The sequence below is a fragment of the Sphaeramia orbicularis genome, chromosome 19 (assembly GCF_902148855.1).
Source record: "Sphaeramia orbicularis chromosome 19, fSphaOr1.1, whole genome shotgun sequence".
NCBI classification, from domain to species: domain Eukaryota; kingdom Metazoa; phylum Chordata; class Actinopteri; order Kurtiformes; family Apogonidae; genus Sphaeramia; species Sphaeramia orbicularis.
Window position 1 is genome coordinate 39,328,934 of NC_043975.1, and position 13,946 is coordinate 39,342,879.

Below are 13,946 nucleotides of genomic sequence, written 5' to 3' on the forward strand. Positions count from 1 at the left end.
TCTGGCAACCCCAGACATCCAAAATGGAGATTTTTCTTTTTTTTTTGCTAGAATTAATTTGTTTTTGATCATGTAATAGTTTGCTACAATATGTTGCAAATAAACATTAATTTTAGAGGACACTTAGTCTATATAATGTATGTTATTATGGACGGAGCAGAAAAGCCAGGCGTAGATTACTGCACAAAGTGAGAATTTTATTTGCCTTGGTCAGGATATGTACAGTCAGTCCAGCTTGGATTTACAAGGCTGACAATTAATACTGAACAAACAATAACTCAAACTATGAATTATGAAAGAGCTGCAGCATCTGAAACCAACCACAATATTTGACAGATAAACAGAACCACAGTGCTTCAGTTTCACAATCACTGTTTGTCATGTCTTTTATGGATTGAGATTGTCTCTGTCAACTCACCATATATTTTTTATTTGTAAGTTTGTTTGGTTTTTTTTCATCAATTACTAGAAATTTCAGGCGACCCCAATTGAATCCCAGGCAACCCCACATGGGGTCCCGACCCCAAGGTTGAAAAACACTGCTATACACTCTTTTTACTAATTGTAGTCATGAATCCTATTACTTAAGAGGCTCACTGAAGCCAGTAGAGTTTGACATCTAGCTCTTAAATTTTCACAGCTCCCACATGAGCTGACCTTGGGGTGAATTTGCTGGGGTGTCCAGTCCTGAAAAGACTGGTCACTGCTTTGAACGTTTTTCACTTGTAAATGATTTGTGTTTCTCACTGTGAAATAATGGACTTCAATTTATTTGGAAATGGCCTGAGAACCCTTCCCAGCCTTACGGACAGCAGCATTTGCCTCTGTCATGCCTGCAGCCAGACGTTAGTCTGGTTTTGTCTGTCTTTTATGTTTGTTTGTCACTTCCTGTTTTATTTTGTTAAGTTTCCCCTCATGTGTCTTGTCTGTCGTCTTTACTTCCTGTTCCCTGATCGTTCTCACCTTTTACCTGATTACCTGTCTCCGCCCTGATTTGCTCCACCTGTGTCTAGTTGTCTTCCCTCCCCTTTGTGTATTTAAACCCTGTCTCTTCCCCCTGTCAGTCGCCAGTTTGTTACTCTTGAAGTACTTACCAGCGTTCTGATCTTGTCTGTCTGTTTTTGGATTCCTGTTTTTTGACCCGTTTTTGCTTACCCGGTTTTGTCTACTGCCTGCTCCCTGTCGGTTCTTCTGCCTCATCTGATTCCCAGTTCTGATCGCCTTGCCTGACCTTTGGTACGTGAGTTATTTGCCTTACCCTTATGTCCTGTCGCCTGACTAATAGCTTGCTTGTGTATGACCTGTTTCCGTCCCTGATCTCCCTTTGCTTTTCCCCAGTCGGGAAAAAGACCCCGCTAACCACACAGGGAGACGGGTTGTCGTTCTCGGTCCAGAGGACTGATTCGAAGAGGAAATTACCACCTATTATCCTCAAGATTTTGTCATTAATATTTTTCCTACACCTGTGTGTGACAAATAAATCTTTTGAACTTTACATCTTGCCTCTGAGTTCTGCTTTTGGATTCTGTGCCTGTACTAGCGCCATTACAGCCTCTCTAAGCTCATTGCTGTTTTCTCTCCTCCTTAGCCTGAATGTTACAGACCAAACCACCGGCCAAAACGTCTACTTTCATTGAGATGATTACCTTTACTAATGATTGATAAATCAAGGGCATTTACTTGGCAGCACCTGACTGCTACCTTCTTAATTCCTAGGGAAGCAGTAAAGGTGTACTTAGTTTTCCCACATACTGCTTCTCCATTCTGGCTTCAGTTTTGTTAGATGTATAATTAATTACCCTGCCCCCCCCCCCCCCCCCAAAGGGGAGGCAAGGGGTATTGTTTTTGGTTCAGTTTGTTTCTTTAACACTTTAGTGGCAAAACTTTTGGTTGAATTCATACCAAATTGGGTTTACAGATTACCAGTGACCCAGAATAGATGTAGTTACAGTTTGGGAAAAGTTGGTCAAAGTTCACATTTTTTATGAATTTTTAAAATATTTTTTCCCCCATTTACAATGGGTGAAATTTCAAATGTCTATAAAAACATCCATTTTGTTTCAGTGTGCTTCAAACGTTGCACTTATATAGAGGCAGTTCATATGCTGACATCAGCAGACACATAGACATGATGACATCAGCTGAATCGATCAGCACCACTTGTTTGGTGCTTGTTGTTTTTATACTTATATGTTTGTATTGTTCTTTTAATAGGGTCAGAAAACAGGCTTTTTTTTTTTTTTTAGTTTTTGTGGCAATGCATTTTCAAATGACAGTGCAAAAATAAAAAGAAGCCAACTAGCCAACATCAAGTAATGGGATGAGCACATTTTTCTTGACTAGATTTCTTAAAACTAGAATAAAACATTGCCACTTAAAGACCCTAATGAACCTAAGGGGAAAAATACCAAACTGAAGCATGTTTTATTACAATTTCAGCTCAACATATTGTCAAACCATTGTTGTAGCCTGTTACTGATTAGATGTAGCTCAGTATCAGCTGGAATATCCTATTAAGACAAAATTAGATATAATTCCATAAATGAGAATGTTACTAATGTTAAAAATGCTTTCAAAGACTATTTTTCTAGCGATTTCATTTCTCAGAAACAAGGCTTTTTTTTCCCTTTGTTGAAAATATTTTTCTCCAGTGTCATCCATGAGACTTTTGGAAGAGTCAATTAGAGCCTGATAACTATGTTTCTTTTAAAATATATATCTTTTGTTTACACAGTGTCAGCACTGCTTCAGATTTTAATCTCTCAAAGTACATTCTTAATACAAATGCTGCAGACCCTGCTTTAGTCACCTATGTGTCTGCATTGTAGTGTAGTGATCATGTATCATTGTGACTGACATGAAGAAGACTGAAAACAAGATGTCACCATTGACTACAAGCTGTTAATTCAACATGGATACAGAGTTATGTGCGATTCTGTTTTCAATAATGTTGCAACACATTGTGTTATTAATATGACATTTGTTAAAAATTGTATTTTCTTATTTTTAGTTTTTGTAATTTTGTATTTGCACTATTCTTAATTTTTGAAGTATTATTTTTTTTATTAATATTGTTGCACTGACTGGAGTAGCACTCCTAATTTCATTGTACACACATTAACAACAAAGGCTATTCTATTCTAGTCTAGTCTAGTCTAGTCTAAGACAGGTACAGCCTCAGCTAAATGTGCAGAGGACATGTATGAGCTATTTTCTCAACACAGAGCCACAGTCTTCCTACCTGTGATGCAGTGATACGTGATTGGTCGAGGCGTGCAGTGAGGTCAGAGGAGGAGATGTTTGCCGGAGCTCCGCGGTGAAGCCTCATGGCCACCTTCCGCTCTCTCTCGGCTCGTTCTGCTCTTCCTGCCTGAGGAGAACGGTTACCTGCAGACAAATACTGTGTTAAAATGGAAAAACCATAACACTTGAAAAGTATCATTAAACACCTGAACTCAACAGTGTCCTGACCTGACTGCTGGACCCCGCGGGTGGCCGGGTTAGCAGGAGGGGCATCCACCTCGTTCCGGACCCTGTTGGCTGCTGAAGGATTTGGACCTGGCGGCAAAGCTCGACCGCCAGCTCCTCTTTGACCACCTCCTGCTCGCTCCTCACCCTCTTTGCCATCCCTCCTCTCCCTGTCTCCATCCTCCGCTGTTCTGCTGGCTCCCTGAAGGCAAGGCAAGTTTCATTACCCAGTGTCCTTTGCATTAATAAAATGAACAATCAGTAGAAAGTGCTGCAGGGGGTGGAAATAAGGAGGAAAAACTGTTGCATTTCACACACCTTCCGTCTGCTGCTCTATCCTCTCAGTACAAATCAAAAGACTAAATGCTGTGTAAAGACAGATGACCGGACAACATTTGAAGCCCCTATGGAAGAAGTCTGAACATTTGGTCTGAAAAATAACTGTTATGAGAGCTGCCGTGTTGCTTTTGTGACAAGCCACAATGTTGGTAAACTGTCAATAGCATAGTTAACCCTGTACATCCCCCTACATCAGTGTCCAAAATCTGGTATATTATATATTTTTTCCTGTAAAAAGAGTAAGAGGAGATGCAGAAGACTTATTTCCTCTCAGACCTTTTGAATTACAATATGCTGAGAGGTGATGATGCCAAAAAATAGTAGCTTTAAGCAATAACAAGACAGAAATATTAAAAATCTATCTAGGAAAATAAAAGAAATGAAAACTATAATCAAAGAATTATTAAAATGAATAAAATGAAGACTTACAGTGCAATAATGATAGAAAGTAAGTTACACAACCAAACTACAGACACATGAAAGAGAAATCTATTTAATATGGACTTAAAACATCAACATCTAGTTTGTTCCAGTTTTTTGTGCCATAATAGTTCAATTCTGCTTCAGCATGTTTAGTTTGGACTTTGACCTGAAGCAACAGATATATACAAGAGATAGAGCAGTTAATGGGCTCTGATAGCACATTTGATGGTCTGTCAGTATTGACAGAAGTTGGTAAAGATAATGGCTGATGGCTATGATACAATGTTGTGCTTGTAAACTGGAAATACGGACAGTCTGAAGGAAATACAAGGTCAATATATCAAGAGATTTCTTTTTTACATTTAGTCTGTTGTTCAGATCAACAGTTATCTGGTTTCAAAAGATTATAATTTCCCACAAGCAAAATGCGTTTTCAGCTTCTGATTTTTTTAAAATTTATTTATTTATTTTTTTTTTACAAAAGGGATGCAGATGAAATTGGCTAAATAATTGCCACTATTTTTTTCCTGACCCAAATTGTCATTGTAATATCAGCCATAAATAATCCACTGCTGGTCAATGTCTAGATCTAGAGATACTACTTATTTTATGTTTTTAAATATATTACTGTTGTATTCTGGGCCTGAACAGTTTAGTAAAAAAGCAGTGAAAACACAGGTCAAGTAAAGGACAAAGTCTCAGCGTAAGATCACATGGGTTTTGTAAGGATTTATGTTGTAAAATATTTCAGTACTGTAATGAGTTAGATATATTGATTATTGGACATTTTAAATGTATGTATTGGAGCACTAGTTTTCTCTGTGCTCCATTTTGCATGTCATCTGATGATCATTTGTTTTAAAGTATAGTTTTTAATAGGGAAGTAAAGTGACAAAGATCGGAATCACTTGATGTCTTATATTTAAGAGAGACATTAAATTGTGGTCCTCTGATATCTACAGTATCTAAAATCCTGAGTAAAGCCTAACTGTAGAACTAGTGTTAGACTACAACTAGTTTGCAATCATTGTCATCTCCACAGTGCTCTGCTGGCCATGATTGACTGATAGGGATGCTTTTTGGCCACTCACAAACTTCAGCATGTTCCAGTCGAAGACATAGTCGTAAGAGAAGCCTTGTCTGTGGAAAAGGTTCCTGAAGAGCTGCCTCAGGTACGAGTAGTCTGGCTTGTCATCAAATCTCAAGGAGCGACAGAAGTTCAGGTAGGTGGAAAACTCCGCTATGAGATGCAGGAGAAAGAGACGCAGGTTTACAGCTAATATTTTAACACTAGTAGTGATTCTTGAAGTGTCATCTCAGAGACCGTTAACTCTTGTCTTTACCAAAAGTGACAAGCTGGATATATGTTTTCTATTGTACTCAGGTTGCAAGTGAATAATACATTCCAAACACTTGTCTGTGTACATATGATGTGGATGTGGTCTGATGGTTTAACCCATAAAGGTGGAATTTAGATTCTTTCTTTCTTTCTTTCTTTCTTTCTTTCTTTCTTTCTTTCTTTCTTTCTTTCTTTCTTTCTTTCTTTCTCTATAAATGATGGTTTGTGTGTACTATATTGACACAAAAACACTAATTTTTAAAAGCATTTGAAGAGTTTCGTAAGAGAATTAGGAACTATTTTGTACAAATTTCCCAGAAAAGTTATTTCACATATTTCTTAAAATACAGCAGAAGCTAAAATCTGCAAGTTGATCATCTCATTTTCATTGCCATTATTACATTCTGTAAATCTCAACGCATTTAAATTTTAATGCCATTGCACACTCAACTGAACATGCATGTGATGTTTTTTCCATTCATGCTATTTCCTAGAATTGAGCTGCTCAACAGTCCATGGTGGTCATTGTCTGATTTTCCTTTTCATGATGTTCAATTTCAATAGGAGACGGATGGGGACTGCAGAATAAGCTTGAGCAAAATGAGGCCTGATATTGACCTGCTGAAATAACCACAGACTTCAGGGAAAAGGCGTTGACTTGATAGTTGCATATATTTGTATAAAATTCCCAATCCGTGCCTGCACATTGATGCTCCCTTCACATATCCAACAGTCTGTATTGTCTTTTTTTCCCTTTGAAACATTTCCTGAAACCATCTGAAATGTGGAATTCTCCACTGTCTTTCAGTCCATCTGCAATGAGCTCAGGTTCAGAGAATTCCTGCTGTTTGTGTAATACAGCTTCAGGTTGAATTTCTGGATGCAGTCTCAGAGTGTATTAAGTAGTAACAGTTTTAACAAGGTCCTCCTGAGCCACATGTGTCTATCATCACAGAACTGTGATGGTATCTCATGCAGTGCTGCTGAAGCCTTTCCAGTCACACATTCAACAGTGGTATCCACCTCTGGATGTTACCCACAGAGATTTCTCCAGACTCTGTGAATCTGCTGGTGAAATCCTGAACTGCGTTGCAGCAATGAGACGGTTTGTTGGTGTTGAGCCATGATCCATTCTTGTACAGACTCATCTTTTGGTGTATGCTCCTTTCATGCACAATCTCAAGTCCACCACCAGCTTTTATCAAGGAACTTTGTAATTGTTGACTTGAGAATAGTGTTACTTGTATATTTTGTAAAATGTTCAGTCTCATTTTGTCTCTGTTCCAACGTTTTTTTTTTAGTGTGTTACAGGTGTCAAAATCCACATTTGTTCACAAAATATAATTAAGTTGGTCAGTGACAACACTGAAAATATCTTCTTTGTACTTCTGTCAGTTAAAGGAAGGTTAAAGCAAGTAATAAATCACATATTTTAACTTTTGTTGCATTTTACCAAATGTTCAAACTATTTATGTGTGCTTTGTAGTTATCATCTAGAATTTTGGAGGAAAAAAGCCAGTAGTTTTAATTTTTGTGCCCAATCAAAAAACAATGAAAACATCAAATGCCTAAAAATGTTTAGGAAATATCGCAAAAGTCCAGATGAAATCCCCAAAGTGTTTCTGTTGTTGTCACTATTGTTTCTGTATTATATGCCTTTACTACTATGGTCAAAATCCTATCTGGTCTAATCTGAACTCTACTCACAGGGGTATCCTTTGCAGAGCACCTCAATGGGAGTGGACATTTTCTTTTCACTGATTCGTTCATATTTCTGCCTCTTGGTGGCGGCCTTGAGCCCTTGCCATGGCAGAGAGCCTAAATTGAAGTACATCAAAACATAGCCCAGAGATTCCAGGTCATCCCGCCTCGACTGTTCTGTGTATGTCAAGACAGGATGGAGAGAGAGAGGAGAGAGAGATGAAAAAGGTCAGAAAGAAGAACTAAAGCAGGAGGAGGAAACCAACATTTTCAGATTCTATCCATCAAAAATGCAACCAAATACTATTGCTGATGTTTGGCTGTGAACACATATAACCCACAGTCAGGTGAGCAGAGCACACACATTGACACCTGTGCAGATATCTGGGTCAGGCTCTGTGTGTGTTCTCCGTCTTACCGATTCCCAGATGGGTGTTGATGGAGGCGTAGCGGGCTGTGCCAGTGAGGTTCTTGTTTTCACGGTAGGGGATGTGCTGGTGCGTTCGGGCATCGCGGTATTTCTTGGCCAGGCCGAAGTCGATAATGTAGACCAAGTTGCCCTTCTTTCCTAGCCCCATCAGGAAGTTGTCAGGCTTCACATCTCTGTGGATAAAGTTCTTGGAATGGATGTATTCGATCCTGCTGATCTGGAGAAGACAGAGAGAGAGAAGAAGAAATACATGTTAGAAAAGTGAAGATTTCCCCTGGTTAAATACAGTATATAATACAATTTAAGAAACGTATTATGTATTCAGCTATAGCTTAAAAAATGGGGAAGAATGAAATATAATTTTATGAAAATGAAATACAATGAAGCCACATCAACAAGAAACCACTTTTTGTTCCTTTTTTAGTATTGTTCTGCACTTCACATTCACTTGTTTGCTCAAACACAAAGTCAGTTTTAAAGGCCACAAGCCTCATCTGATCCTTAATGAATGCTCATAAGGTGCTTCAACAGTAATTAAAGAGTTCTTCAATGTGCACATTTAGAAATAATTTAATACGTGGATTGAGTATTTGGATGAAATTTACCCTGTTATGTACAATACTGCATCTGTTTTAAGGTATTTTACATAATTTGAAAGGAATTTAGGGTGACACGGTGGTGCAGTGGATAGCACTGTCGCCTCACAGCAAGAAGGTTGAGGGGAGAACGAATGAATGAAAGTAATAAATAAAAAGCATGGATTGTGGACGGTCTCTCACCATCTGATCGGCCAGCAACAGGACTGTCTTGAGGCTGAACTTGCGGGAGCAGAAGTTGAATAGATCCTCAAGACTGGGGCCCAGCAGCTCCATGACCATAACATTGTAATCGCCTTCAGCTCCACACCACTTAATAGATGGGATTCCCACTGTTGGGTCAGAGTGAAGACAGAAATAAAGGGTCAGGGCAGGGAAACAACAAAAGCAAATGATAAATATGGTACTAACCAAGCTTCTGTAAGTTTGGCTTGAAACATATATTTGAAAAAAATAAATTTCCATATTTATTACAAACCCTCCAAAAATGGTTCATTCTGACATTCAGATTGCTACAGTTCTCTAATGTGTTAGAAAAGTGTATTAGTTTATTAGATAATTAACATATACCCTGACAATATGCTAATAAATAATTTACATAACATTGCTTGGTATTAGCATATCTAGCATTATTAAATAGCTAGTTAGCCAGCTGGGTAGTTAGCAAGCAGCTAGTAGCCAATGATTGCAGATTCTTTTGGGTTGAACAAACTAACACCATAACAAGGAACAATGTGTTAGAGTGTGGTGGCTAGTTAGATATCTTTACATAGAGTCTAATAACACCATTATATTTCAGTTAGATATCATTTATATTGCATTAGTATGTATGTGTACTAATATATTTTTTATATCCTCCTGAGAACGAGCAATGCATTTTTGTCCTCTGTAGTGGACAAGAGTTTCATAGCTTTGCTTTAAAATAAATAATTAAAAAACTATCCACTGAAAAGGAAATTATATTAATTTTTTTTAATGTATCTGTAAAAACTGTTGCATCATGCTGTTTCCAATTACGGCAATTATTTAATGTAAAATGGCCAAAATGTTTACTTACTGGGTCTCAGGAGGATATAGTTAGTCCAGAAACTTTTTTTGTATCTTTCTGCTCACTCAGTGCTTTGCGTGTAACAACATTACAACATTAGATTAAAGCAGTGCATAACTAGAGAAAGAGAGAAAAAAACAACTCACGCGTACTATCAGAAAGTTGCTAAACACTTAAATTACAATTCAAGTTTGGATTGAAACTAAATTTCAATTGTTTATTAAGGTTTCCACACCCTTTACAAACATTTTCACTGATTTCACTGAATTCTTTACCCATCCTATACACCACTCCTTGCCCCTTAGCACCCCCTGAGGGAAATAGGGGGCTATTTCCTGCAGTATTTACTTAATTATAAGTAAAAAGAGAAAAATTCTGCTTAAGAGAAAGTACTGAACAACCCTGTGAGTATTTGAAATTATTTATTTTGTGGATCAGAGTTAAACCTGGACTTATGTCTATAAAAATTCACTACTATTATTATAGGCAAATTTGATGGTTCATCTGATGCTTAATCTGAAATTTTAATAATCTAAATTTTGTTAATCTGGATACACAAATTTTGTGTTTTGGAATATTGGTGGAATATTGAATGAACACTGAAGCCATGTGAGAAGTTTGGTGGGAAAAACAATTATTTGGTGGAGCTGTTAACGACTCATTAAAAAAAAAGAAATTTGAATTTGAGACACTCTCTAAGATCAGGGGCGTCAAACTAATTTTAGTTCAGGGGCCACATACATCCAGATTTGATCTCAAGTGGGCCAGTGCAATAGTTGTATAATAACCAACAAAACTCTAAATGTTTATCTTTGTTTAAAAAGTGAAAGTGCAGTTTTACCAATATTATACCTCAGCTTTTCATTTACACATGTACATTACAACTCACAGATCGTAGTGGATCTACAAATACATGAAACATTTGGTGACAGGCAGAGCACTGTTAAAATTCCACTTATTCTTTCATGATAAGATAGTTTGTAATTGTAGACATTTTCATCATATAATTTAACTTTTTTTTTTCACACTAAAGCAAAGAGAAAAATTTGGAGTTGTCATCATTTACATATTATTATGCTATTATTTTATTGGTCTGATCCACTTGAGATTGAATTGGTCTGTATGTGGCTTCTGAACTAAATTGATTTTGACACCACTGATTGTTAATATCTTTAGTGCAGTTTTTGCCTTTAACAAATTCATCCCAAGGGCCATAATGGACCCTCTGGCAGGCTGGTTTTGGCCCCCCGGCCGTATGTTTGACACCCCTGTCCAAGATGAGCAGCACTGATATAAAGAAGCAAGATTTTCTTAATTGTCCTGTAGTAAGGAAGAAGAACCCCCAAAATTACAGTATATTGCATAATGTTACACAACTGCTGATATTTCAGATAATATAAAAGAAAATAATAGTTCCTCTGTTGTTATATAACACAAACCATTGTTTTATCTTGTTATTTGTTCAATTTAACAGTAGTCTGTTATTTGGACTATTTTACTGAGGTAAAGTTTAATCTATTTTATTACAGCGGCATTACTTTGTTTTCAAAGAAAATGTGCTTAACTATTTCCTTTCGTTTTTGCAGTGAAGCTAAAAAGATTGGAAACCCTGTTATATTTTTCAAAGTATATTATAGCCATTATATGAAATATTCATCGTGAAGGTTCAGTGTGGCTACAAAAACATAGAAATGCCTCACAAGCGTCAGTGTTTGGGCCTTTCTGGGCTTTTTAGTTAAGGGGATATTAACTCTGTCTGACACAAAAATATATTAAATAATGATGATGGTGATGCAGCTTAACACTGGACGTGATGTGCTACAAAACGAAGACCTCTATCTGTAGATATAAACTGCTCATTCTGAAGAAAAGTAACAGAACAATTTCATTGTTGTGTGATAATACATTAATGAAAATGTGTTATATTTCATGTCTGCAGTTAGATCCTAAATCTTACACACTGGACCTTTGAAGGTAAAATTGAGGAATGAATATTATAAAGTAAAATGATGTGAAATGTAATGGAGTAGAAGTATAAAGCTGCATCAAAATGGAAATACAAGAATCTCATAACCACTGAGTCCCAGTCTCACCTCCGCCCTGCATCATCTTGTAAAACTTGCTCTCAATGTGGAGCTGTGGATGTTTGGTCTTCACACATTCCAACTTAATGGCCACTTCTTCTCCTGTAGCTATGTTAGAACCTGATGGGACAAGCAGACACAGTGATGGCAGCTTAAAGTGACTGAAAGGCTGTAAAAAGAAATGTTTTTCTTTGTAATTTAAAATGGCTCCAATTCTCACCAAGATAAATATCTCCAAAGGATCCACTCCCTATCTTCCTCCCGAGGCGGTATTTATTTCCCACCCTTAACTCCATGGCTCCTGAGCTTTGTCAACTCACTGAAGGGGTAAACACACACGTGCACACACGCACACACATACACATGCACCCCCCCACACACACACGCACACGCACGCACGGGCGCACACACACACACACACACACACACACACACACACACACACAAAGTGCTGTCATCAATCACTGGTGATCAATATAATTGAAGGACACTGTGGTGCAAAGCTGGAGACTTTAAACTCACAACTGAAAGCCCCAGGGCTGCTGAAAATGAAACTGGAAACTTGGGAAAAATCGTAAGGTGAAAAAAAAAAAACAGTGAGAAGAGGAAAAAACGGTCATGTGATGTAGACAGTGAAAAGTGAATCACCGGAAGTGGAAAGGAAAATGCTGCTCACAGGTGACCCATTGTAGAGTTAAAGTTTGGGTTAGGGTTATATTTGAGCCATTTTTAAGCTGCAGTAGTTTAGACTGTGTTTCAGATACATGTTTAACACAGAAACTGGAAGGCATTCCTTTTCAGATGCAGTCTAATCCATGCATAAAAACCTTACACTAGTCCCTAGTGTAAGGTAAGGCTTCTATGGCAAGAATGAATATTAAAGTGACTTAAATAATCCTTCCAAATATGCAAAATGTAACGTAAGGACCTGCCTTTCTATCCCATTTGTTGCATTACACTTCTGACGTTGTGATCACAAACTCTGGTATCTCAGAGGACAACAATGTAGGCAGGGAAGTGTTTATGAAGTGCATGGGGAAAAAGGTGAATGCAAAGAAGAATGGAGTGTGGAGTTGTATAACATGATTTATTCAGAGCTACAGGGGGTGTTTGGGAAGGGGGTGTTATGTGGGGGCATGTGGTGAGGCTGGATCAGCACCTCACACACTCTTCCCAACGCACTTCAAAGCTGTCCAGTTGTGTGTACAAGAGATTTGCATAAACTCCCCAAATCTGACTGAAGTCCCCTGATGAAATCCAAATGAGTCATGTTTTCCTCAGCCAGGCTCCCATAGCATTAAACTGGGCCGTGGAAAGTGGGACATGACTGAGGGAGTTTATGTTTGACATTGCACTGAATGCTGACTAAGGATTTTTTTTTTTTTTTTTTTTTTGTCTTGGCTGCGTTGTACATCTATGGTACATACAACCCATGCGCGCGCACACAGACGCGCGCCCACACAAACACTTACACACAAACACACACACTGTTCAGGGGGAAATAGGGGCAAGCAAACCACTGCTGCACATTACCTCAGGTGTCTCTCCGGCTCATTTCCCGCTGCTCCACTGTCAATGCATTACAAAACTGAGAGCCGCGATTGCTGCAAAGGACTGCAAAAACAAGCTTGGTATTTTCATATGCCCCAGATACCTCAACTGAAGAAACGGGGAAACGTGCTGACTGCTAAAACACCCCCTCACTGACCACCAGATGAGATAACAATTCCTATAACCGCACCCTGTATATACAGTAGGACCTTTGAACAAGCGCATACCCTCCGCCCCAACATGGCTCAATTTGTCCAACCTACACCCTCTTCACACACACAATCTTCCAGACACCTTGACCAGCCGACATACACCACCACCGCCCCTCCTCTAACCCACCTCCTCCACCTTCTCCTCCTCACCGGGGTTGTATCAGGCTCCGCGGCCGCTCCTCCGTCTCACTCAGGACCCTGGACAGCGACGCACCGACGCGGTGTCGGACGACTCATAACCCCGGAGATCTGTGACCCGACGCCCCCCCCTCCAGCAAACTGCAACCAGTCCCCCTCCAGAAAATAAAAGAATAAAAATACAGCCAGATCCGAACAGACGAGGCTTCCGACTCTGGAAGATTCTCACCGTCACGACTCTGTTGGAGGATAACGCCGATACCAGACACTGAGGTCCTTCTCCCTTCCTCGGCTGCTTCTCTCTCTCTCTCTCTCTCTCTCTCTCTCTCTCTCTCTCTCTCTCTCTCTCTCTCTCTCTCTCTCTCTCTCTCTCTCTAACACCCTAACACACCCCTACCCAGTCCTCTCTCAGTTTACACCATTGACAGTATCAATGATGTCATCCACAGACTTGCCTAGATGCCCGGATTGTCTTAAAGCCGACGCCGCTGCTGCGGCTCTGCAGGCATGAATGAAGCTTCACCGAACACCGCTTCCCCTGGCCTTAAAAATAGGGAGGTCGTGCAAGACAACATCCTCGGGGTGCATAGATAGCGAGGATGGGGCTTTTTCTTTTG

General features: G+C 39.0%; 1 protein-coding gene across 5 annotated transcripts in view; it reads right to left on the bottom strand.

Moving 5' to 3' along the window:
* Nucleotides 1–13,637, bottom strand: part of csnk1e (casein kinase 1, epsilon) — a 32,409-nt gene extending 18,772 nt beyond the window's left edge. The window contains exons 1-10 of one of the 5 annotated variants that reach the window (XM_030122558.1): nucleotides 13,319–13,637; nucleotides 12,962–13,042; nucleotides 11,649–11,747; nucleotides 11,438–11,548; nucleotides 8,480–8,628; nucleotides 7,689–7,917; nucleotides 7,277–7,447; nucleotides 5,322–5,470; nucleotides 3,472–3,670; nucleotides 3,242–3,387 (exon numbers count right to left, since the gene is read on the bottom strand). In XM_030122558.1, the coding sequence (XP_029978418.1) occupies nucleotides 3,242–3,387; nucleotides 3,472–3,670; nucleotides 5,322–5,470; nucleotides 7,277–7,447; nucleotides 7,689–7,917; nucleotides 8,480–8,628; nucleotides 11,438–11,548; nucleotides 11,649–11,724 (1,230 nt within the window). In that variant the 5' untranslated portion in view covers nucleotides 11,725–11,747; nucleotides 12,962–13,042; nucleotides 13,319–13,637. Of the gene's footprint in view, nucleotides 1–3,241; nucleotides 3,388–3,471; nucleotides 3,671–5,321; nucleotides 5,471–7,276; nucleotides 7,448–7,688; nucleotides 7,918–8,479; nucleotides 8,629–11,437; nucleotides 11,549–11,648; nucleotides 11,748–12,592; nucleotides 12,806–12,961; nucleotides 13,043–13,318 lie in introns of those variants that run through there. The other 4 variants (XM_030122559.1, XM_030122560.1, XM_030122557.1 and 1 more) reach the window with 4 other exon arrangements.
* Between the last annotated feature and the right edge of the window lie 309 nt (nucleotides 13,638–13,946).